The sequence below is a fragment of the Bufo gargarizans genome, chromosome 2 (assembly GCF_014858855.1).
Source record: "Bufo gargarizans isolate SCDJY-AF-19 chromosome 2, ASM1485885v1, whole genome shotgun sequence".
NCBI lineage: Eukaryota > Metazoa > Chordata > Amphibia > Anura > Bufonidae > Bufo > Bufo gargarizans.
The window spans coordinates 141,614,189-141,641,325 of record NC_058081.1 but is presented as its reverse complement, the minus strand read 5'-3'; the positions used below and the strand labels follow the sequence as shown (position 1 = coordinate 141,641,325).

The 27,137-nt window shown below is 43.2% G+C and overlaps 1 protein-coding gene across 2 annotated transcripts in view; it reads left to right on the top strand.

Moving 5' to 3' along the window:
• Nucleotides 1-27,137, top strand: part of CSNK1G1 (casein kinase 1 gamma 1) — a 73,222-nt gene that overhangs the window by 37,379 nt on the left and 8,706 nt on the right. The window contains exons 6-12 of one of the 2 annotated variants that reach the window (XM_044279533.1): nt 1,049-1,283; nt 7,212-7,297; nt 9,993-10,077; nt 11,432-11,580; nt 17,744-17,851; nt 23,488-23,598; nt 26,974-27,080. In XM_044279533.1, the coding sequence (XP_044135468.1) occupies nt 1,049-1,283; nt 7,212-7,297; nt 9,993-10,077; nt 11,432-11,580; nt 17,744-17,851; nt 23,488-23,598; nt 26,974-27,080 (881 nt within the window). The remainder of the gene's footprint in view (nt 1-1,048; nt 1,284-7,211; nt 7,298-9,992; nt 10,078-11,431; nt 11,581-17,743; nt 17,852-23,487; nt 23,599-26,973; nt 27,081-27,137) is intronic. The other variant, XM_044279532.1, reaches the window with a different exon arrangement.

Below are 27,137 nucleotides of genomic sequence, written 5' to 3'. Positions count from 1 at the left end.
GCAAGTATCCTGTTAAGTCTGCCTATCGCCATTCATTGGCACCAATCCCCTCAGTCACAGACTCGTGCTACACTTGCCACTCTGACGTGGTCCACACTGATTGGAAGGTGTAGGAACAGGGTTGATGGAGGTTCTGCTGAGCTGCTGGCTTTTTTCCACAAAGCTCAATATGCTTGGCATGTCTCTGTGGTCTGCCAGGTTTGTTGGCTCAGGTGTTTTTTTGTTTGTTTTTTTCATTCGGATTAGCGTCACTTACTTAAAAAAATAAAATAAAATTTTGATGTCATAGAGCCCTACCAAAAGTTTAGATCATTAGGGCTCTGAGTGCCGATGCACCCATGAACTTTAGAACAAGGGGAGAGGAACGTGCGCATAGCATGCTCTCACTTCACTGCAGAGGATGGCATTGAGACAGGCCCATAGCATTTTAAGGAGCCTCATTTTTTATTTTTTTTTGCAGAGACGAGAGCACTCAGGCCCCACTAATCTAAACTTTAGATGGGTTTCTATGACCTCAAGTGTTTTGAATAGTGACCCTTTGAAGGGGTATTCCCATCGCAGACAATGGGGGCATATCGCTAGGATATGCCCTCCATTGTCTGACAGGTGTGGGTCCCACGGCTGGGACCCGCACCTATCTTGTAAAAGCAGCTGGCAAAGTCCTGAGGGGCGCACCGTGTGGCTGCCCTGCATTCATTTCTATGGGGCTGCCAAAAATATCCAAGCACTGGCTCAGCCATTTCCGCCCATAGAAATGAATAGGACTGGTGGCCACGCAAGCGCAGTGTGCTCCCATTCAATTCTGTGGGGAGAGTGCTTGGTAGTGGGGGTCCTCCAGTCACCACCTTCGTTCCCAATATAGGTGCGGGTCCCAGCTGTGGGACCTGCACATATCCGAGAGATGCCTCCATTGTCTCAGATGGGAATACCCCTCTAAGCTTGTGAAAGTGGCAGACTTGTTAGGACAATTCTTTTTTTTTTTTTTCTTCTTCTAACCAGTCATAGTTTGTGTGTGGGTTTTGTTTAATTTTCTTTTTCATTTCTTCAGATCTCAAGGATGGAATATGTGCATTCTAAGAACCTCATTTACAGAGACGTTAAGCCAGAGAATTTCTTAATTGGTCGCCAGGGGAATAAGCGAGAACATGTCATCCACATTATTGACTTTGGACTGGCCAAGGAATATATAGACCCAGAAACCAAAAAGCACATACCTTATCGGGAACACAAGAGTTTAACTGGAACAGCAAGATACATGTCCATAAACACCCACTTAGGAAAAGGTGAGCATTTTTGTAGTTTTTCATGAAGGGGAGAAAATAAAGAGTACCTGTCATGTCCTCACTGATGTGTGTATGCATACCTTTACCGTTAAAGATTGCTGACTCCACCAACAATTTATGTTTTTGTGCTCAACCTCTGTTGGTGCTTTTTCAATTTGGTACACAGTACCAGTGAATCGTCGGGTTGGTGGTCCCCAGCACCCAGGGTCAGTGGCTGAGGGAGCAATGCAATGACAAGTTTGGTGCTGTTGGTTGCCAAAATGAATGGCACCAATAGCTATGAAATAGGAGAAACTGGAAGTAAAAAAAAAAACGCCACTGGTGTCAGCGATCGTTTAGCTGCAAAGGTATGGAGCCTGTTGAACTCCTGTCAGGACCTGACAGGTCCTCAATAAAGGGGGACTGATCATCTATCCTGGATAGGTCATCAGTATCTGATCGGTGGGGGTATGACAACCCAAGACCCCCACTGATCAGCTGTTTGAGAAGGCCCCGGCCTAATCATAAATTAGGTGCATACTCCTGCAGTCTGTGTGCCTAAGAAGAAATCTACGACAGCAAAGAGCTGCCATAGATTTCTGGATTCATTTACACCAGAAAACTCAGGTTTTTCTCTGCCCTTGCCACACCCCCTTGCCCTCTTCTCTGCCCTTGCCACACCCCCTTTTAGAAAAGTGGCGAGGGCGATGAAAACGGGGAAAGATTTTATTTTTCAGCTGTAATTCTTTAATTAGACATATCACTGGTCCTATGCTGCTTGATTTGAGGGTAGGATATGAGCCTTGCAAATTATTATTATTATTATTATTATTATTATTATTATTATTATATTTATTTTTTTCCTTCATATGTCCAACCATGCATCATAGATTCCCAAGTTATGATAACGTTTCTTAATATGTAAATTAGGCTTTTAGTGCAATGAGGGAATCGCCATTGCTCTTTGTGCACCCAAGCTCCACCCCTTTCTGTAGTCAAGCCCCTTTCTCGCTGCTTTGACAGGCACAGGCAGTGGCAAAGCACTGAGGGATGGGCTGGCCACAGAAAGGAGTCGAGCTTGGGTGCAACAAGAGCAGTGTGATGCCCTCGTTACACCAAAGGCCTAATTTGCATATTAAGAAAAAGTATCATAACTATTTTATGGTGAGAAAGCCGGAGTATTTTAATATATTTCTGGGAACCAGTTTTCAGACCTGTGCTCTCCATATTTACTGAAATAGTGTGGACTGTGGTTGGGAAGGCAGGTGATGTGTGTTGTGGTTTCCGTTGTCTTCTATGGTTATCATATGACTTGATAGGTGAGTGGTTCTTAAACTGTATCGTGAAACGGTTCAATACAGGGATTTCTCCCTCCATTAAAGGGAGATTCTGGGGCACATATTGAGGGATTATTCTTTAGCATAGGCCATGTCCTATTCATTGTTAACACAGGCCCAGCAGCTAGGCAGTGCCTGGTAATGCAACTCTATCTCCATTCAAGTGAATGCTCCTCTGATCGTCAGGATTCCTTGTGGTCAGATTCCACTGTTCACCATTAATAGACTCTCCATAGGATAGACCACCAATGTTGTAGTGTTGGAAATACCCCATATAAATGAAGTTTTAATGACTGAAAAAAAAAAAACAGAAGTTACTGTGTGCCTTCCGTTTCTATATGTTCGCTCTGTAGAAAAATAGAACATGTCCTAATGTCCACATTATGTACAAGAATAGTACTGTTCTATCGGGCCAACCATTCCGTTCCACAAAATACAGAATGCTCACTGATGTCATCCGTATGTTTTTTGGGGATCCTTTTCTTTTTTCCTTTTTTTTTTTTTTTTTTTGCGGACTGCAAAATACATACAGTCGTGTGCATGTGCCCTAACCTGTAATCTCTTCATTTAAAGCACTGCGCATGCTGGGCTTAGTCATGTAGGCAGCATTACCCTGTGATTGACAGCTGACTTTGTATGCACACTAATACATTGAAGACCACCCACTGGACTCCTAAGCTCCCAATGAGCAGGTTATACTGAATCTGTCCCACCATTATACTTGCCATTTACATAGTATGGCACCACCTGCAGTTCAAAGTGTATAGCAGTGTGCACGTCCATCCGCTGGTCACACATGCTCAGTCACTCTGCCCACAGCAGCTTCTCTGCAGAGATGACGGGGCAGAAAGCTATTCTTATTGCTGCTCTTCAGTGAACCGTAGATGGACATTCACTATGCTACACAATTTGAACACCAGGTGCTGCCATACCATGTAATAAAATGTCATGCTTCACTAGATTTATTTTCAGCACCATGTAAACAGCAGATTTGTCATGTTGTGGATGACCTATAATGGTGAGGCAACTTTAATGTGTTGACTTTCTCCTCTTTTTATTAACTTATTTTTACAGCATTTTCAAATTGACAAGTTTGCAGTAAATTCAAGCTAGTTCACTTATTTTTATTGCTTCAGAGAAGAGAAATAAGCTGTATGTAGTTGTGCTGCTGGAGTAGAAAGCTGCATAGAAGATCGATAGCTGGATTTGATAATGGTCCCTTCGCACAAGGACATCCACTACCCTGCTACATTATTCATCAGTGGACATTAGCTGGACGACTACTCTTATGGGCATTGTCTGTACCACAATTGAGCTGAAAGCTTCCTTTAGGCATTAGAGTAGGTTCACATGCGTTCTGAGATCCGCTAGCCTGATCTTGCAGAGGAACCAGCTACCTGATTTCACCGTATCAGATACTGCCGTTCACCGCCGGACCCCATTGACTACAATGGGATCCTGCGGTGATCCGGCTGCTTTCCTGCATGAAGCGATTTTTTTTTATTTTTTTATTTTTTTATTTTTTTTTCTGGCCTCCAGCCACCAATTATATCAGAACAGGCTGCCAGCTCTTCTAACACCAGTGTGAACATAGCGTTAACTATCTGGTTTTATGATTGGACAAAATGATTGTAGTAGTTGTCCCAAAAAAAACCATAAACACCACTTGTTTTAGAGCTAACTACGTTTTCAGTATAGCACGTGTAGGACAGTGTTTGTTAGCAGAGAATTGGCTAAAGCATTGTCTTGGAAATAACCAGTTCTGTTTGGCAAACGTTTGTGTGTTTTACGGTAGCGGAAGGTGGCCGTACTCGTTGGACCAAGGCTCCTCAAACGACTGCCCAATCATCTGTGTATTAGTTATTTGGTTGGGAATAAGAAAGCCATATGTTTTTTGCGGTTCTAAATGCGGATCCGCAACAATACGGATTACTTCAGTGTTGCATCTGGACCCATTGACCATGGGTCTGTTGTCCGCATTTTACAGCCAATTATAGGACCTGTTCTATTTTCTGCAGAACGGATATATGGATGAAGAAAAGACATGAATGATGCATACGGTTGAGTGCATGAGGTCTAGGGGAGATAAGCTGCCAGCAGGTTTGCTGACGGCTGTTGGAGGTGTATGGCCACATCAAGTAGTTTTGTCTGGCCCTCAAACCACCCAGTTTCATACACATGGGGGTATTGTGCGTTCAACAAATAAGCATTAATTCCTTGCATAATGAAAAGTTAAAAGGATGTCATCAGTATCTGATAGGTGGGGGTCTGACACCAGGGACCTAGGAAAAGCCTGTGCCTTCTCAAACAGCTGATCAGTGGGGGTCCTCGGTGTCGGACCTCCACCAATCAGATGCTAAGGACTTATCCTAATCATGTGATGATCACATCAGTTAAACACATCTCGAAAAACCCCTTTAAATCATTTTCCAATATACTTTTTGTATTAATTACATTCTGTTTTCAACATCTCTGCTTGCTGTCATTTAATAGAAACCTTAATTTATTTACAATAAATATAAAGGGCAGGACTGAGTTATGTTATGACTGTCAGAGCTCTTAACCGATCGAACGCATGTGTGATCATCACATGATTAGGAGAGATTTTTTTTTTTTTATCAGATGGAAACTTTGGTTTGGTTGTCCTACAATACCGGTCAGTAACATTGAGGGGATAACATAGTGACTAATGCTTTATATTTTCTTAGGGTACTTTCACACTTGCGCTAAAGGGGTTCTGCACTTTATTTAAACTGATGATCTATCCTCTGGATAGATCATCAGCTTCTGATCGGTGGGGGTCTGACACCCGGGACCCCTGCCGATCAGCTGTTTGAGAAGGCAGCGGCGCTCCTGCAGCGCCGCGGCATTCTCACTGTTTACCGCTGGCCCAGTGACGTCATGACTAGTATCAAGTGGCCTCGGCGGGGCTGAGCTCTGTTCACTTGAATGGAGCTTAGCCCCCCCCCAGGCCACTTGATACTAGTCATGACGTCACTGGGCCAGCGGTAAACAGTGAGAAGGCTGTGGCGCTGCTGGAGCGCCGCTGCCTTCTCAAACAGCTGATCGGCAGGTGTCCAGGGTGTCGGACCCCCACCAATCAGAAGCTGATATCTATCCAGAGGATAGATCATCAGTTTAAACAAAGTGCAGAACCCCTTTAAAGTTTTCCGGTGTTGAGTTCTGTACTCTGGACTCAGTACTGGAAAAAAACGCTTCAGTTTTATCCTAATGCATTCTGAATAGTGAATTCCATTCAGGATGCATCAGTTCAGTCCCTCTTACGTTTTTTGGACTGAGAAAATACAACAGAATGCTGCAGTTTTCTCTCCCGCCAAAAATGCTGAACACTAGCTGGAATGCCGGCATTAATTTACATTGACGTGTATTAGTGCCGGATCCAGCTTTCCGGTCTGCGCATGCACACACCTTTAAAAATGAAAAATAAAAAATTAATACCGGATCCGTTTTTCCCGATAACACCGGAGAGACGGATTCATTATTGCAATGCTTTTGTGAGACTGGTCCGGATCAGTCTCACAAATGCATCAGTTTGCGTCCGGGTTGCCGGAATCCTCTGCCGCAAGTGTTAAAGTACCCTCAAATGTTCTGAAAACTCATTTATGACCGATAGATGATAAATCTATGATCGCTGCGGGTCGGACCGCTGAGACTCCCAGGGGTCATGAGATCGGAGGCCCTTGTGTGAGTGAACATCACTTGTGTGTGGCTTCCGGGTACTGGAGTAGTGGTCAGACTTGCACACCATCATGTCATTCACCCAGGACTTAGGGACCCTGTGATCCCAGTGTTTGGACCCCCAGAAAGAATAGCTGTATCATTTATTCTGGGGCTGAGTGATAAATATTAACTGGAAAACCCTTTTAATACTTCTGCATGAAAAAAGATATGAAACTGTGGAGGGGCAGAAAATTACTGGTAATCGGCGTATGTCACAGAGAAAACTAAGGGAGTTTTCAGCTGTGATGACAGCACCATGTATCTGAGCTTCCTGGCAGAGCGTTCTTATTGGGTTAACTGCAGTCCTGTGTAAGTTTATAGGTTCTGTCTGGTTTTCCGGCCAGTGACTGCTGATTAATAATGGGGTTGATGCCATTGATTACAGTAGGCTGTGATTGGCCGTGGGCTATAGAGTTTGCATTGTCAAACCTCTTATTATCCTCTGTTGCTAGCTGTTTGACAGGAACATTGCATAATGGTATGATTTCTATGGCAACTACAGTGTAAAATGTTATTATATCGGTGCTATTACAGTGCTCTGCTTCTCACCTCCACTACTTCAATGGAAACATTTGCATTTCCATAGATGAGTCTCTATTGTATACCGTATTCATGGGTATAAGCTGGGACACTACAGAATATTCCTATAGGACAGGTCAAGGCTCTCAAGTATCACATCTTAGTAGAAAGGAAAGACTCTGCAATTGAATGCCCTAATTTATGGTAAGGTAGAGTCATTGATCTTGTGTTCTAAAAGAAGACGATGGTATAGAGTCCTGGAGCCCGGCTTTATTCTACGTATAGTGCGTTACATGAATAATAAGCTATATGTGAAATATACACGTAACAATCATTTCTTTTATCTACTAAGAACAAAGCCGAAGAGATGACCTGGAGGCACTGGGACATATGTTCATGTATTTCTTACGAGGGAGCCTTCCATGGCAAGGCCTAAAGGTAAGGCGTTATCCTCAGGAAATGTCTGTATAAATGTGCTGGCGATCGGTCAGGTAGGTAGAAGTATTTTCTTGACATAATACAACATGGCATTGGCTATGTGTAAGTGACCGTCGGGTTACACCAGGTCTGGATTGTTAGGGTGCCTCCCCCCCCCCCCCCTCTTAAAGGGTTCTGTAAGAATTACATTTTTCCTTGTGGAGACCTCCAGGTTGCATAAGGGGAAAAAGGAAATGAGATCTGCCCTTACTTAATGGGAAATATCCTTGCTTTTTTTTTTCTCTCTCTCTTCCTTCTAAGGCTGTATTCACATCTTCGTTAGAGATGACACAACCTAATTGTTGGCTGTCAGCCAGGACAAAAAACACTACATTCAGCGGTATTGTATGGCGAAACCCGGCAATTATGCCTGAAAGTGGCTAGATCACCACCGGATCTGTTGAATCCGACAGTGTCGGATCCATGAACGCCACCAGCAGGCGGTGCCAGAACAGCCTGCCGGAAATGTTCACCAGAGATGGGAACATAGCAAGTCATTGTTCCAAAGTCTAAAGGGGTTGTCCAGGACAAGAAAATCATGGTGACTTTCTTACAACAAAAAAAAAAAAATCACCGCAGGTTGTTCCCGGTTTAGCAGCTCGGCTCCATTCACTTCAGTGGAGCTCAGCTTCTATGGATAGTTGTGGTGCCCTATTAGTAAGAAAGCAGCCATGTTTTTCTTATCCTTGACAACCCCTTTAAAGGGCTTAACATTGACTAATAGGGTAGCTATCCAGTAGGTGGCACTAGAGGACCAGCTTTTGTCTATCTGGATAAGAACTTGTTTTCATTGGCTGTACGGACACCTCCATATCTACCAGGAAAATATCAATTTCCCAGCAAATCCACGGCAAAATCCATCGGTTATATGCATATCTTGCTGCATTTTCACTCTGTTGAATGGGGGTAAAATCCAAAGAAAGTATTGACTTGCTGCAGATGTAAAATCTCATGTCCCGGTTTAATTTTTATTTTTTATTTTTTTTATTATATATATTTTTTTTATAGCTTCTGCTGTAATTTATATGCTGTGGTTTTTCTCCCTTCAAGTCTGGGCAGAAAATTTTCAGCGGATCCACTACACTTGGGCATAGCTTAAATTTGTGGTCCTATATTGTAACTCCAGGATCACGGTCGATGGTTTGGTCTGGAGAATGTAGAATCGGCTCTTCGTTTCTTCCCGTCCTTGATGACCTCTAACGTGTTCTCACTGGACAGGTGCAATAGGATGATAACATTATGATGGTGGCAGGTTCCACATGTCTAAATGTCAGCTTATGGCAATGCTCCAGTTTCTATTCATGGAGTCAAAGGCGGACTTGTGCCCGGTCTTCTTAGAAATGTAGCATAGCAGCCTAAAAAAATGATTCACTGCAGTCATCTGGTTTGTGGGACAGAAAAGCAGAATATTTTGGCTTTTTTTTTTTTTTTTTTTGCGTAATGTAGTTCAACACTCCAGCTGCTGTGGAACTACAGCTCCCAGCATGCACACTTGCTTGGCTGTTCTTTTAACTCTTGTATAAGTAAATGGAGCATTCTAGGAGCTGATCACTGATGACGGCACTTTGCAAAGAATAGTTATTTAATGGAACGTTTTCATCAGAAATATTATAATTTTTTATTTTTTTTCACTCAATATTCATTTTGGCAGTATTATACCATTTAGAATTAAATTCAAAATATTGTCTCACTTCAGCAGTCAGCTCCTGTATGGATAGTTTCTTGGCAGTTTACTGCGGCTGTGAGGGGCATGTGATATCTGTTAGGCTACATGCACACGACCGCCCGTGCCGTGCGGCCTGCAAAAAACGGAAGCCGCCCGTGTGCCTTCCGCAATTTACGGAACGGGCGGCCCATTGTAGATATGCCTATTCTTGTCCGCAAAATGGACAAGAATAGGACATGCTATATTTTTTTCTGCTAGGCCATGGAACGGTGCATCCGCATCTTTTGCAGCCCCATTGAAGTGAATGGGTCCGCACCCGAGCCGCAAAAACTGCGGCTCGGATGCGGACCCGAAAAACGGTCGTGTGCATGAGGCCTTAATAGAATTAGGATGACAGTAGGTCAGCTCCGTTCTCCTGATAGTCTAATATAAAGGTGCTTTACATGGGATGTTGTAATTGAGTCAGCCATCCCTCTTTCATTTCTGGTTGCAGTGATGGTCTGACTAAGAGAGTCAAGCGAGGCTGTTTGCTGTGCTAAAGGGAAACTAGCATAGTTGCCTATAGCAACCAATCAGATTGTGCCTTAAATTTTTCAGAGCTCATTTTGAATCTGGTTGCTATGGGCAACTAAGTCAGGATTCTCTTAAACTAGTTTTGATAAATCTCCCCCATAGTGATATTTGTAAAGGGGGGAAAAAAATACTCTGTTAATATGTGATACATAAATTGTTGATGTTAATATCCCTTTATAGGGGTTGTCCCATATCGGCCTTTAGTTTGCTGTGTGTTTTTTCAATTGTCTGTCTGTCTCAATTGAGGCTTACTTGTAAGTATATTTTATTAGTATTCTGTTTTTCTCCATTTTTTATTGAATGTATTTTTCTTTTTTTCATGGTCCCTTGTGTGAGGGCGATACAACTTACTGCGTGTATAAAAATACTTGTTCATATTTGCTTCATTCTTTGTACATTGCTGTTCCAAACCTGCAGGCAGATACACTGAAGGAGCGCTACCAAAAGATTGGGGACACGAAACGTAACACTCCGGTAGAAGTCCTCTGTGAGAATTTCCCAGGTGAGAATGCTTGACTCTAATCTGTCTGCTGAGTGAAGCCTCATTCTCACGTAATATGAGCAGGCAAAGAATGACAGCAAGACGGAGTATGTGTCTGGTTCAAACTTTTGGCCACAAAAATTTTGTGTCTTGTGTGACTTTGGGTGTGCGACTTTTCACATTTTAAGATTAAACTTTCAGATGTCAATGTAAAGTTACGTTCACATCTAATATTTTAATTCCAATTTTTGAGTATATGCCGGCAAATGGTTTTAATATATGTGCTGATGGTGTTCAAAGGACGCTATATGCAAATGTATGACAACAGTTTACGTATATGTACTGCTTCTCAGTACAAAAAAAACATTGCATGTGTTGGAACTATAGGGGTCATTTATTAAGACCGGCATTGGATCCGCGGAAGCTATGAAGAGGCGCTGGCCTCTACATAACTTCAACGTATCTTGCGCCAAGTCTAAATGTAAGGCTACTTTCACACTAGTGTTTCTATTTTCCGGTATTGAGATCCGTCATAGGGTCTCAATACTAGAAAAAAACTCTTCCATTTTGTCCCTATTTATTGTCAATGAGGACAAAACGTAACTCCAAAATGCATTACGTTCTGTTCTTACCTGAGGGCAAACTGCAGCATGCTGCTGTTTTCTTTCCGGCATGACCCACAATGCAAGTCAATAGGGGCGGAGCTGTTTAATTTTGACACAATAGAAAACTGATCTGTCACCCATTGACTTTTAATGGAGTTCATGACGGATCAGTCTTGGCTATGTTAAAGAGAATACAACCGGATCCGTTCATAACGCATGCAGACGGTTGTATTATCAGTAACAGAAGCGTTTTTGCTGAACCCTGCTAGATCTAGCAAAAACTCTAGTGTGAAAGACAGCTTCCTTGTTGTCTTACGTTTTAGACCATTTTCTACACATTAGAAAGTGCTGAATTGGGTGGGCCTGCGGCCTGTCCCCTTCCCTGCTCACACCACGCCCACTTTTTTTGGACCTGGCTTGAGCAGGGAAAAGTTGCAGTTTGCGGCACAAAGAACCTTCGCACCCCAATCTGCACCAGAAATACACCTTTTACAGGTGTGTTTCTGGATAGTAATTGACCCCTATGAGTTAAGTATAAACATTGGGAGCACTGCCAATAATAACTAGCTTGATAATAACATAATGTGAACAGAGTCCCGGGCTTGGGCTCCTGGACACTGGATGAGTTTTACCTGACTCTTCCTTGTGAACATGCGTAATAGAGACATTGGCCCCAATAACCATGGTCATGGAAATTCAGGTTCCGTTGACAATGTTCTGTTCCATTCCATAAATTGCATGTTTTAATTTTTTATTTTTATTTTTTTCAGAGGAGATGGCGACTTACTTAAGATATGTAAGAAGGCTGGATTTCTTTGAGAAGCCAGATTATGATTATTTGCGGACGCTGTTCTCTGAACTGTTTGAACGGAAAGGATACACCTATGACTATGTTTACGACTGGGTTGGCAGGCCAATTGTAAGTAGCTGCTCTCATTTCTCTAGTCTTTATACTAGTCTTTAAAGAGGACCTGCAGTGCTATCTTCTGGCTGGAGGAGCTGAGCAGCTTGATCAGACTTCCATATCAGTGCTCAGATCAGAGATGAAATAAAAACATTCACTTACCGCTCCTCTCCAGGTCCGGTGGTCTCTGCAGCAGTCGTGCTTCCTTGTCTTCTCCGGCATGCGCTGTACTTTCATGTCATAGTGCGGGCACTACGTCCTCGCGCTGTACGTGGTCAGGGCAGTGCAGTGTGACCCAGGGAAGACTACCCGTTGAGTACCAGCAGCACTTGCAGTGCTTCGCTCCCCATACTAACTGCATACTAGTGAGCGCTTCCGTAATGGAAGCGCTTACTAGTATTCGCTTTATAAGACGTACTGTGATATCACCCCTACTTTTGGGGGAAAAAAGTGCATCTTATAAAGTGAAAAATATGGGAAGAATAGATTTTTTTTATTTTTTATTTTTTTTTTTTTTTGGGAGGGGAATGCTATCATTGATAACACCTCCCCCATGTACTGAGAGCTGGTTTAAGTTAGAAAAAGCACAGATATAAATGTCACGTTTTTTTTCTGCAAAACTATATATCGATCTGCTCAGCTCCTCCTGCTCTATGACATGCTGCTTGCAGATTGCACTGCATTATGTGGCGACGGGTCCTCATTAAATGCAATGTATGCCTTGGAAATTCACAGTTAAACCAGGCTTTTTCATAATCCTCTTGCCTTGTCAACCAAGATGGAGAGGAAGGGGCTAGCGGAGGAAGCAGGAGGAGCAATTCGTGCATTGAACTGCTTGTTTGCTTATGGTTTTAAAGGTATTTTTTTCTCTCCAGAATTAAGCTATGGATTGGTAAGTGAGAGGTAGAATTGCACACAGCTGACCTAGCCTTACAAGATTTACTTGTTGGGCAAGTTTATGAATAGTGTCGCATTTTGCACTAAGAATACAAATCGGTTATAATGTTCCACAATTATTCTGAAGCATAGATTTTTGTGTTAAATCCTGCAACAGACTTGGGGTACTTCCACACTAGCGTTGGAAGAATCCGGCAGGCAGTTCGATTGCCGGAACTGCCAGCCGAATCCAGGAAATCCATATGCAAACTGATATACCGTATATCTTTTTTTTTTTTTTTTTTTTTTTTTTTAAATACAGATCAGTTGGACTTTTGCATTGAAATACTGGATCCGTCTTTCCAGCATCATCCGGAATAACTGAACCGGTATTTTTTCCCCATCTAGAAAGCACTGCGCATGCGCAAACCGTAAAACCGGCTTTAACGATGCAGTAATTTTCGGAACACTTGGTACTAGGGGTGCACCGAAATTCCGGCGGCCGAAAATGGGCCTAATCCATTTCGGCCGATATTGGTACATATCGGCAGAAAATATGGGTTATATAAATTCGGGCGGCCGGCGGTGCCCCTCATGCTGTGCCTCCTAAACGCTTGCCGCTCTAAAGAATCTCCGGCTCAGTGCTGCGCAGCCTGCTGTGTCTGCTCTGTGCTACTGCTGTTAGTGTAGCGTGGCCGAGCTCTGTTCGTTCCGCGGTACAGGAGCTTTTGTTTCCTGTACCCGGCCGGACTGACAGGAAGTGCTCACTTAGTGTGCACTTCCTTTCAGTCCGGCCGGGTACAAGAAACAAATGCTCCTGTACCGCGGACCGAACAGAGCTCGGCCACGCTACACAGGCTACACTAGAGGTGACAAGGGAGGGGGAGGGGGGGTTGTAAAATGAGTGACAAGGGGGTGTGTAAAATGAGAGTGACAAGGGGGGGGTGTAAAATGAGTGACAAGGGGGAGGGTAGAATGAGAGTGACAAGGGAGGGAGGGGGGGGGGAAATGAGAGTGACGAGGGAGGGGGGGGGGGAAATGAGTGACAAGGGAGGGAGGGGGGGGGAAATGAGAGTGACAAGGGAGGGGGGGGGAAATGAGTGACAAGGGAGGGAGGGGGGGGAAATGAGAGTGACGAGGGAGGGGGGGGGAAATGAGAGTGACAAGGGAGGGAGGGGGGGGGGAAATGAGAGTGACAAGGGAGGGAGGGGGGGGGGAAATGAGAGTGACAAGGGAGGGAGGGGGGGGGGGAAATGAGAGTGACAAGGGAGGGGGGGGGGAAATGAGAGTGACAAGGGAGGGAGGGGGGGGAATGAGAGTGACAAGGGAGGGAGGGGGGGGGAATGAGAGTGACAAGGGAGGGAGGGGGGGGGAATGAGAGTGACAAGGAGGGAGGGGGGGGGAATGAGAGTGACAAGGGAGGGAGGGGGGGGGGGAATGAGAGTGACAAGGGAGGGAGGGGGGGGGGAATGAGAGTGACAAGGGAGGGAGGGGGGGGGAATGAGAGTGACAAGGGAGGGAGGGGGGGGAATGAGAGTGACAAGGGAGGGAGGGGGGGGAAATGAGAGTGACAAGGGAGGGAGGGGGGGGAATGAGAGTGACAAGGGAGGGAGGGGGGGAGAGTGACATTTTTTTTTAAATAACCACTTTGGGTGGCATTGTGTGTATAATATCTATGTATCTGTTTTAACTTTATATTTTAATTCACTTTCCTTTTTTTTTTTTTACTTAAAAAATTTATTTTAAAAGTATTTGGGCAAAAAGGCAGTTTCGGTCTTCGGTCAAGGGCATCCTGAATTTTCGGTTTCGGACCAGAATTTTCATTTCGGTGCACCCCTACTTGGTACAGGATCCGGCATTAATGCATTTCAATGGAAATTAATGCCGGATCCGGCAAGTGCGGTAGTGTTCCTGGATTTTGGCTGGAAAAATTTGCTAGCATTTCAATACCGGAAAAGAATAACACTAGTGTGAAAGTACCCTTAGGGCAAAGATTTGTCCTAGTTTCAGAACTTTGGTATTCTTGCCACTAACTGAGGAAACAGCGGGGAAACGGATCACTAACATTGGCTAAAGGCTTATGCACACAAACGCATTTTTGGTCCACGACCGATCCACAGTTTTTTCGGGTCGGATGTGGACCCATTCACTTCAATGGGGAAAAATAAGCCTGTCCTATTCTTGTAAGTTTTACAGTTAAGGATATGACAGTTCTAAAGATGGCAGGATGTTCCTTCCTCCAAAGGCGGAACTCAAAACACACGGCCGGTATCTGTGTTTTGTGGACCTCAAAAACTGCTATGGCCGTGTGAATGAGTCCTAAAAGTAAGGCAGTATAAATCCAGACAGTGTCTTAAACTACACCAGATTTCTCAGTGGTGCTGATGCTGGCTGATAAATCTGGTTCATCTTTAGACTCTAGACCTGTAATGGCTAACCTGTGACACTCCATCTGTGTTAAAACTACAACTCCCAAGATGTACAATTGCTTGGCTGTTTCTCAGAATTTCATATAAATGAATGGAGCATGCTGGGAGTTGTAGTTTCACTACTGCTGGAGTGCCGGGGGTTAGCCATCACTGGTCTAGACCAAGTTTTCACCACCTATAAATTGGTGTAGCGTTGCTCCACAAATGACACCAGAATTTTGGTGCACAGAGGGACATTTTAATCTATGCCCCTTGTCCATGAGACCATACCCACCCCTTTCCATAAACCCATGCCAGAAAAGGAGTAACGACATCAAAAAGTGTGTAAAACAGTTTAAAAAAAAAAGTGGCGCAAAGCATGACATCAGTTTTTTGTCATATTTTCCAAAGTTCATCTTCATCATTGTGCCTTGTTGAACAGTTTCTTGGTGACAGATTTACTTTAAGGCTAGGGCTACGCTGCGGCTTGTGACATGTCCAAAACTCTTCCCATCTCAATACCACATTGCAACATAATGAAAGTGAATGTGGTTGCATCCCACAAGTTACCGTGTCACCTGTTGGGTTTCTGCTGCCTTGTGGTTTGTGGACACTTGCAGGCCACACGTTCACTTTCATTATGTTGTGATGTGCCATGGAGGCTGATGTCACCATGTAGCCCCAGTCTAAAACCCAGAACCTATAAAAAAAAAAAGGTACTGATATAGTATTTCTGTTTTGTTTTTGTCTGGAGATGTTGTCGGCTGTGATTTAACATTAAAGAGAGTCTTTCACCTAAAATGACCATTATACACCACAAACATCATGATATCCATTACATTCCCCATATTATAATCTTACCTTTCATATTGCTGTCCGTCGCCTACTCTCTCTTAAAAACGCTTTTATTCCATATGCTAATTAGGTTCTGAGGGTGCCCAGGGGCGGCGTTTATGCGGCCGGTGCCCAGGCTCCACGGCGCTGTTCAAATCAAACCCCTCCCCTTTCACCCCTCTGGCCCGCCCTCGGTTCTTCAGATACCATCCTCCAGTCAATGACAAATCCGGCGCCTGCGCACTCCATTACCCACTAGGGCAGAGGCAGCAGAGCGTTTAATGCGCATGCGCCGGCCCGTACATCCCGATATTTTGGCAGTTTACTTCCGCCGGCTAGATCGGGCCGGCGCATGCGGATTAAACGCTCTGCTGCCTCTGCCCTAGTGGGTAATGGAGTGCGCAGGCGCCGGATTTGTCATTGACTGGAGGATGGTATCTGAAGAACCGAGGGCGGGCCAGAGGGGTGAAAGGGGAGGGGTTTGATTTGAACAGTGCCGTGGAGCCTGGGCACCGGCCGCATAAACGCCGCCCCTGGGCACCTTCAGAACCTAATTAGCATATGGAATAAAAGCGTTTTTAGGAGAGAATAGGCGACGGACAGCAATATGAAAGGTAAGATTATAATATGGGGAATGTAATGGATATCATGATGATTGTGGTGTATAATGGTCATTTTAGGTGAAAGACTCCCTTTAACCATGTGGAGCCGGTCTAGACAGCCTGCCTAAGCTTACGCAATCTATAGGAGTAGTAAATCTGCCCCCGAGGCATCGAGGAGGAACTCTAGGAGCTCCTCTTAATTTTCTTGGCAGTATATGTGTAGCGATGACTTTAATATATATATATATTTTTTTTACTCATTAGGAATGGTGTTACTTGTAGTTAGGTTGTTGTGTCTTCGTGGTAAAAACACACCGTATAGTGGAACTTTCCTGGGCTTGTCATTGGGTAGTGTTAACACTGGGTTTGCATTTGAATTTAGTATAAAGTGTGAACAAGCATAGCTGCAGTGTAAAGCATAGGGGTGATATCATAGCCCCTGTCAGGAATGAGTCAGGATTTGTAGACTACTATGGTACCATAACTAAGCTGGATTCAATGATGTTGTGAAGTAGTAGACTTTAATAGATGGAAATGCCTTACTTTTTCAACTATGCCACAGAAAATCTTATGATGCCAAGATGTATAGATCCATGCCTGTGTGTCACTGTATTATTGGGATCTGCAACTTTGGGACAATACCTCCTTAATATAACATCTGGTGAAGAATGCCGTTTTTTTTCTTATTCCTTATGAATCTGAGCAAAAAAAGTTTCTATGTAGTTAAGTAAATTTAAAGAGATTGTCCAGGACTAGAAAAAGATGGTTATTTTCTTCTAAAAATGGCACCACACCTGTCCTGTTTTGTGTGGTGTTACAGTGCAGTCCTACTCACGTCAGTGGAGCTTAGCTGCAATACCAAGCACAACCCATGGAGATGTGCGGTGCTGTTTTTTGAATAAAGAAGCCATGTTTTTCTCACCCTGGACAACCCCTTTATACTTCATGAATAACTCCCTCCATTTACTTTCTGTTTTTAAAGGGGTTGTAGCACAAAAAGTATTCTGCAGCTTTCAAACCAGCACCTGGACTTTTGGAATTACATGGAATAAAATAAATAGGATAGCCACTGAGTACCTTCAATAAAATGTATCTGTATAGCGCCACCTGCTGTTTGTATCTCCCTTTATTTCTTTGTCCTGCTCGCTGGTATCGCCGCACATGCTCAGTTTCGTCTATTAACTGCCTCCTGAGCTGTGATAGGGAGAGAGCTGCAGCAGAATGGACACGCCCCCTGAGCTGTAGCAGAAAAGACCCTCCTCTTGAGCTTTCAGCTTGATATAAATCTAGCAGAGCAATGAACAGATAGATCTCTGGACCCATGTGAGGTACAGGGCTGGTTCCAGCTTTGTTAGAAAGAGGTTGTACTAGATTTTGTCAGATTTTTTATTTTGTACATTAGTCATGGGATAACCCCTTTTAATGCATTCTAATAATTATCCTTGTAACTCTCTGCAGCCTACTCCAGTGGGATCCGTCCACGTAGATTCCGGAACCTCTGCGATAACCAGGGACAGCCATGCCCATCGGGAGCGGCCGTCACAGACCCAGCCCCTGAGAAACCAGGTGAGCTCCTTCACACTTAGAGTAAGCACTAGTTTTTTTAGCCACATATACCTTTTTGTCTTTAGGATCAGCTTGCAGCTAGGGCCATGGTTATTTTCGGCTTTGTCACACATTAACCCTTTTAAATAATGTTATATTTTCATAATGGGGAAACTGCATTTGTTTAGCATTTTTCCTTTTATGTATTCTTTCTATTAAACACTAGAACCATTCTGCCCCTTTTTTGTTTAGTGCATCTTTCCTTCCTATATTTCCTAAACTCCAATAGCATCAGTCCAAAGGTGATATATAATATAAATTTGCTTAATGAAGAGGTGTGAAACATAAGTATTAATATTTCTTGGTTTATGTTATGCTGGCTTTGTGTCAGTAGATAAAAGGGCATTCTAGCAGATTTTTATTAGTTTGCTTCCAATTCTATACCACTTTTCCCCACGGGCAGCCTAAAACAGTCTTGTTACAAGCCACTATTTTAAAAAGCCCCAGGCACTGGAAGAAAAGTCATCTGGAAGCCTCCCTGCTTGCTTGTCTTGATTGACAGGTCTGTTCCTATACTCAGACAGGGAAGAAACCTGCCTGTCAAGCTGAGTCGGGAGGAGCTTTGGGGAGCCACCCTTTGACTTTTCTTTTGATTTCTTTCCACATATTTAAAGAGGTATTCCCATCTTAGACAATGGGGGCATATCGCTAGGATGTGCCCCCATTGTCTGATAGGTGTGGGACCCACTGCTGGGACCTGCACCTATATCGAGAACGGAGCGGGAAGCGCTGTGGCTGGAGGACCCCAGATTTCCCGGGGTCCGTCCACCACCAAGCGCTAATACCTGCCTCTCCCATAGAAGTGAATGGGAGTGCGCCGCACATGCGCGGCCCATGCTCGCATTCCTTTCTATGGGGCAGACGGCAATAGCCGAGCCAGCGCTCAGCTATTTTCGGCGGCCCCATAGAAATGAATAGAGGGCGGCTGCATTCTCGATATAGGTGCGGGTCCAAGCGTGGGACCCGCACCTGTAAGGCATGGGGGCATATCCTGACGATATGCCCCCATTGTCTGAGATGAGAAAACCCCTTTAAACTAGGTATTCTCCGTGTATGTAACTTGGGACCCTGTCAGTATGAAGCCATTTAAGCTCTGTTCACAGTAGATGAGATTACCCATTTGCAGCAGAGCCTGTTGACTCATAATTATTTTTCTGGTTTCAGACCTTATCAGAATCTAAATGTTTGCAGGTCAAACAAAAGTAAACCAGTAAAGTGGTTTTAATGCAGAGCTCAAAGATTTGTGGATGGATAACCTTTTCAGACACTTTATGAACTCCAGGAAGAAAAAAAAAAAAGCTCGAAGTAGCCATTTTAGTTTAATGGTTTTGTATGTGCAAAGGGATGTGGTGGAGAAAAATGGAAGTTTGTGTGACAATAGTGCCACCTAGTGACCAAATAGTTACACTGAATTAAGAATAGGCAATGACTTTAGTGAAGCAAAGGGTATTTTTGGCGTTTTCAAAACCCTCAATATAACCTACCAAACTTCCAGGCTTTTTTCATAGGTTGCAGTGTTCATAATCGGTATGGGCACCACGTGATTAGTCCTGTTTTAGGTATCGCACATCAATTTTGGCGGCAATTACATGGATCTTTTCAAACCCACATTTAGATTTAAGATTTAATTTCTATTATAGCAAAATGTGTGTTAAGTTGGTTAACTGAGGATTAGGTCATCAATATCAGATCGGTGGTGCACCCAACTGTCAGCACCCATGCAGAAGTATTGTAATGCATTGTACAGGGGACCCCCAAAAGTTGAAGTCCCAGAGTGGGACAAAAAATAAAGTGAAGAAAAAAATAAAGTGAAGAAAAAAGTTTCAAGTAAAAAAAAAAGCATCCTTTTCCCAAAATAAAGTAAAAAAAAAAAAATGTTTAAAATAGGGAAAAAAATAAAAGTAGACATATTGGGTATCGCCCAGCTCTATAAAAATATCACATGATCCACCCCATCAGGTGAACGCCAATAAAAATAAAAACGGTGCCAAAAAAGCTGTTTTCTGGACACCTTGCCTCACAAAAAGTATAAATACCAAGCGATCAAAAAGTCTCATGTACCCCAAAATGGTACCAATCAAACAGTCATCTCATCCCGCAAGAAAAGAGCCTCCGCTAAGACAATCGCCCAATAAATATGGCTCTTAGAAATTGGCAACACAAAAACAAGATTTTATTCTGTTCAAAAAAGCTTTCACTGCGTAGAAAAAAATAAGACACATTGGGTATCGCCACATCCGTAACAACCTGCTCTATAAAAATATCACATGAGATGGTCCCTCAGGTGAATGCTGTAAAAAAAAAAAACACCTATGCCAAAACGGACTTTTTGAAAAAAGTGTAATACCAAGCGATCAAAAGTCTCATGTACCCCAAAATAGTACCAATAAAAACGTCACCTCATCCCGAGTTTTCACTCAAAAAATGAAAACCAATGGCACCCGTAAACCAATTCATCGAAATCTGCGCTGCAATATCCATATGGCGCTCCAATCCTGCCATGTGCCCCCACAGCAGTTTACCACCACATATGGGGTGTTGCCATATTCAGGAGAAAATGGGTAAGAAATAATGAGGTGCTTTCTCTCCTGTTACCCCTTGTGAAAATGAAAAATTTGGGGCTAAAGCAACATTTTATTGGAAGAAATAAAACTTTTTATTTTCACAGTCAAGTGTTTCCAAATTCCGTACAACTGCAGAATCGGAGTAATGCTTATTGAGGTTAATTTTGCTGTTAACTCTTGCTGTATTGCAAGAAAAAAATGATTAACCTAAAAAAAATCTCCCCAATTTTTTTTTTTAAATTTCACTTCCATTTTCCTTCAATTCTTGTGGAACACCTCAAGGGTTAACAAAGTTTGTAACATCAGTTTTGAATAATTTTAGGGGTGTAGTTTCTAAAATTGGGTGGTTTCCATTACGTGAGCCCCTTAAAATCGCTTTATAACTAAATTGGTGCTTAAACAAAAATGGTTTTGGAAATTTTGGTTAAAATTTGAAAAATTGCTTCTAAAGTTCGAATCCTTTGTACGTCCTAAAAATATAAGATTTACTAAATTATGCCAACATAATGCAGACATTTGAGGAATGTTGATTGCTAACTATTTTATTAGGTATTACTATCTGTCTTAAAAGTACAGAAATTCTAATTTAGAAAATTGTGAATTTCAAAATTTTGGATTATTTTATAAATAAAGGTAAAATATATTGACTCAAATTTACTGCTATAATGAAATACAATGTGTCACGAGAAAACAATCTCAGAATGGCTTGGATAAGTATAAGCTTTCCAAAGTTATTACCACATAAAGTGAAGCATGTCAGATTTGCAAAAAATCGGCCTGGGATTTAAGATGAAAAGTGGCTCGTATTGAAAGGGTTAACAAGATTTTTATAAACATATTTTGTTGGAGAATCTCATTACACTCAACCCTTATCGATCATTAACAGGAGTCTGTCAGCAGTTTTGACCATGCTTAACAGCTGATGACACAAGGTAAGGGCTGGGTGACCAGGACAAACATACCTTTTGGGGAAAAATTTTATGAAGACTGGCTTTCCTATACGCCAATCTTGATCTTCCTGCACTGGTGTGAGATGCGCCTAATTAAGTGCATTTCTGCCGTGACATGCCCCACAAACTGAAGTCTACACCAGCTACAGGCTGGCGCAGACTTCGGTGGTAACTTATGCCAGTTTCTGGCGTAAGTTATAGTAAATACTGCAGGCCTCGTGAAGCCCTGTCCCTTCAAAAAAGTTGCAAGAAGCTTGTAAAGTTGCTAATCATGGTGCACATACGGTGCCATGATCTGTGACTTTTTTACGCCACTATAGTGGCTTAATTAACTTAAATGTACTCCGGAGGTGGCGTTTCACTCGCGGTAAAGTGCTCTCTGCATTGAGCAGCTTCACAGCCCCCTCCCCTCTGCTCTGAGTGACAGGTACAGCATCCAACCAGGAGACCACTACAGCTGCTGTCACTTGACTTGGCAAAGGGGAGGGGCTATGAAGTAGCTCAGTACAGAGACCTCTGTGAAACTCCACCTCCTGGGACTTACAGGAACAGGACCTGGCAGAATAAAAAGGCATATTCACACTACTCATGAGGATAATGGCTCCACCAAAGGTATATTGTTCCTGCTCTCCCACCTAGTGCTGTCAGCAGGATAGTATAGTCAAAACTGCTGACAGACTTCAATTAGGAAAGAGCTGCATGCTTAGCTTCAGTCTCCTCATGCTGGTTTGTTTGTTCGCGTATATTCACGTTTACTACTAATTTATGCTTTACAGTAATGTCCTAGCTGAGTGACATTTCTAGTGATGGTATAATATGGATGATGTAACATACAACTTGTTCTTACATTATTGTGCCTACTTTTATTTTAATCTCCTGGCCAAATGAAAATTCATTTTTTGTTTTTTTTAAATCCTGTGTGCTTAAAGGGGTTGTCACTTGAGCAAATGGCAGGTATCATGTAGATAGTTAATACAAGGTACTTACTAATGTTATGTGATTGTCCATATTGTCTCCTGTGCTGATTAGATTCATTTTTCCATCACATTATGCACTGCTCGTTTCCATGGTTACGACCACCCTGGCGCAGTGGTCATGCTTGTACAATATAGTAAAAGGCACCGTCTTGTTTGGCGACTGAGACCATGGGAGTGTGCAAGGGTCAAAATGATTAAATTATAGCATTTCCTATATGCCTCCTACTAAGATTAGACAATGTTTAAACCATACTTATTATACATTTGCAATGTCATATTAATAAAATTAAGAGAATAATCCCTCTTCGTGCTTCAAATTGATAACCTCAAATAACTTTTTATGTCTCCCTGTAATTACCTGAATACCGAAGCTTGTGGAACACTAGGGGGAATATTTATCAAAACTGGAGTAAAGTAGAACTGGCTTAGTTGCTCATAGCAACCAATCAGCTCTTATGGAAAATGAAAGGATGAATCTGATTGGTTGCTATGGACATCACCTGGGATGCTAGAGAACCAGGTCACCGTCACAGCCTGCTATTGGCTGTACCCCCTTCCTCCTCCTGTCCCGTATGTTTTGATCCACACGACAGGGACATGAGGCTGCCATGCAGGGATCCGAAGGTAAGTATCTTCCATAGGTAGGGCCCGGGCATTGTGAGGGGTGTTTATACTGTTGGATAACCCCTTTAAGGAAATAATTTGTTGTGATGTTGACAGGTGACTTCTCATATATTAATAAAATTGCTTTTGGACTGATGACTTGGAGATTTGTTAAACAAATGCATCCCCCTATTTAGTTGCTTTTTTTAACTTATTTGGCTTGGACTGCATTGTCACCCCTCTCTGGCAGGAGAAATGGCAAACTGCATATACCTGGTTGCTGTTGTCTTCTCTAGTTTCCATACTTGAGACCCCTTGCATTTTTCAGTACAGAGAGGGCTGAGAATTTGCTCTGCTTGCAGCACGCGACCACAGCTTGGCTTTCTTCTCACCTTCACTAACACAGTGATCTGTTTCCATTGCTTTGGCCTGGCTGATCTCCTCCCCAAATACCCCTCTCCTCCACATCTCGCAATCGCATGTTTCCTAACGCCTCTGCGCAGACGGGCGCGCCAGACCGCCGAGGAGCTTGGGAGTTACAGGCCAGCCGACAGGCTCACCCCGCTTACCTGGCACCTCACCTGGCATCAGACCGGCATGGGGGATCTGTGCAGGTATTAGAGCGTGATAAACAACTGATGTCATGAATGCAGTCATTTTTAAAACCTAAATCTTGTCTTATGTCTCCTCTTGGAATTTTAACTTGTTCTTTTTGAGAACATTGAGCTACATTTATAAGTGACCGAATTTTAGCCCATGACCAGGTTGAAAATGGATGTATCTTTTGCCCCATTTGATGTGTCACAACTTATATCTCTGTTTTATTAAAGGGGTTTTCTGGCATCCTAATTTTAGTTATGGGGTAAAATAATAGTCAGTACTCACCTTACCGATCCCCACTGCTGCTGTTTGGCCAATGCTTCCCTCCCCGCTCCTCTCCACTTCCCACGCATCAGCCAGCAATTTGGCTGCGCGGGCATTCATTTCTGGTGCATCAAGCCAGAGAACAGGAAGTGAAGAGAAGCTGGGAGGGGAGCATCGGCCGAACAGCAGCTGGGAGGATCGGTAAGGTGAGTACCAACGGTTTATTTTACCCCGCTCTGATCCCATTTTTAATCAAAATTTTCGCCAGAATACCACTTTAAATTACACACTGGCTAAAATGACAGCAGCTTTTCTTTTTACAAGCATCTTTGTGGAGCAAAGATGTGACTTTTTTTTTCCTCATTTGCAACATTTTAAGAAAACTCACTTTTCCTAAATGTGTGTAAGGCTACTTTCACACTAGCGTTGTTTTAATCCGGCGTTCAATTCCGACACCGGAACTGCCCGCCGGATCCGGAAAAACGTGTGAAAACGGATTACATTTGAATCCTGATCAGGCTTTCGATTACAATGGAAAAATGCATTGGAAAAAACGGATCCGCCATTTATGGACTTTAACTTTTTTTTCACATTTTTCGGGTTTAACATGCAAAAGCCGGATCCGTTTTGACTGAACACACGGGGCCGGATCCGGCGTTAATGCAAGTCAATGGGAAAAAAGCCTGATCAGGCGTTCAGTCAAAGTGTTCAGGCTTTTTGGCCGGAGGTAAAAATACTGCATGCTACGTTTTTCTGAAAAGCCTGATCAGTCAAAAAGACTGAACAGAAGACATCCTGATGCATCCTGAAGGACTGACTCTCCATTCAGAATGCATTAGGATAAAACTGATCAGTTCTTTTCCGGATTTGAGCCTCTAGGACGGAACTCAGCGCCGGAAAAGAAAAACGCTAGTGTGAAAGTACCCTAAGTCCTCACCAAAAAACATTAAGTGTCCCCCCCCCCCTCCTTCTTCTGGCCAGACCTGCAAAGGGAGGCAAACTTATCTGCTCACTGCCACTTGGTCCTGCTTCCCTTGTTGCCCCACACATCCTCTTTGGCGCTGCTGCAGCCAATGACAGGCCGCAGCAGTCACCTGGCCCCCTTGTATCGTGTGACCAATTTAGCTGCAGCTGTGTAAAAGTGGATGTGGACAGCAAGGGGACCTAAGCACGGCAGCCAGGCATAGAAGATGTGACCCAGCAGATGGGAACCGGGCAGGTCTAGCCAGGAGTGTGCGCCCCCCCCCCCCCCCCAACAAAAACATATTAATAATAAAAAAGTCTCTAAAAGGAGAGTAAAAAGTAGGTGTGGCTTAATGTTTGGTGAAGATTTACACATTTGGGAAAAGATGAACAACCCCTTAACATACTGATATACATAACACAAATAATTGTTATATATGCCGCCCAGTTAAGACCACATTTTGGAGTCAAGTGCACTATAAAAGTAAAGGGCACCCAACACTGCTGCACTTTTTTAGTCTGTGTTCACATGTAGCAGTTGAGTTGTGGATAAAAACATAATTCTGTTTTATTGCCCCCCCATCCCCCAATCTGTCGTTGTTTTAACTGGTAAATCATGTTAAATAAACGTGTTTCACCTGTAAAATAAAAAATAAATAAAAAAAAAAGCTGCAAACACCGACACCACATTGAGAATTTGATACAATTTTAACTGCACTTCAACTGCTTTGTGTGAATATGCCTTTTAATCTCGGGATCAGGGGGGATACTGACTGTCAGATCTCCACCAATGAAATAGCGAGGACATATCCTAGCCATCACTGTATGTGGTGGATATAGCCCTTCAAGGCCAGATGTGCTAGTTAATGTGTAGGAAAAATTTGGAGCATGTTTTAGGGCATGCAGTACATTTTCATACGTGTTAGGACACAAATTTACAGCAGATATTTGCAGTGTATTTCATACGGTGAAATCTGCAGTGTCTGAACATGGGATTAAACAGATTGTCCAGAAAAGGTTATTTAACCAACAAACATGGCACCAACAGTCTGTAAAGGGACTTTGGGGGTCATTTATCAAACTGGCTTAGTTGCTTCCAAAGAAGCTGTCCAAAATGAAAAGTGGCATCTGATTGGTTGCTATGGGCAACTAAGCCAGTTCTACTTTACACCAGCTTGATAAATGACCCCTTTTGTCTCCAGGCTTGGATGTCCTACCTGAGGCCAGCATAAAGTATTGACAGACTATAATTATACAGAATATAGGTATACCACTTATCTGTATGCTCTATTTTTAAAAATTTCACAGTTTACCAGATGCAGCTCAAGTGCTGTGTGAGCTAGGGAGCCTTCGATGTATGAGCTGCTGGCTGCTCCTGCTGCTGATTGACAGCTTTCTCCCTATTACTGTGCATAAGAGGAAAGCAGTGGTGCGGCAGCCAGGAGCTCGTGACTACAGAGGACTCCTGAGCTTGTGTATTTCATTGTGGTGATTCCTGGTGTGCACGACACTTGACTCTCACTTAGGCTACATGCACACGAACGTATTTTGTGCGTTCCGTTTTTTTTGGGGGGGGGGGGGGGGTTTGCGGATAGGATGCGAACCCATTTATTTTAATGGGTCCACATCAGTATGTCCGTTCCGTAGCCCCACAAAAAAATAGAACATGTCCTATTCTTGTCCGTTTTTAGGCATTGTTACAATGGCTCTGCGAAAAAACAAAAAAAACAATGCCATATGGATGTCATCCGTTTTTTTGGGCGGACCGCAAAACGCATACGGTCGTGTGCATGTAGCCTTACCCTGATAAACTACACCATATTGACAACCATGTGACACACCACTGAAATCAGGGTGTCTGTGTCTACTTTATGCTTCCCACCCCCAGGGAGGGCAGCTGTAACCTGGTGACGTTTTCCCTGTAAGATTTAAGTACATTAGTCACTTACAGAGGCAGAGTATCCCATTGAATCGATGTAATTCTGGCTTTTCCATCACAGACTTATCTGCTGTAAGTTACTTCTCTATAAATGGAGGATGCTGACAGGTCAGATCTAATGTGTGTATCTTGTGCAGTTCTTATACTTTTATACCACTTTATTATTACTGCTAATGTTTTGTTCTTGTATTATTTTTTTTTCTAAATTAAATTTCTGCTACAGGTGATGAGTTCAACAAATGGGCAGCTGAATGCTGATGACCAAACAGGGGGTCACTCCAATGCACCGATCACAGCGCAGGCCGAGGTGGAGGTTGTGGAAGAAGCTAAGTATGTGCCCATGCTTAAGTCCCATCTACAATCCTACCCCAGCACGTGTACCCCTTT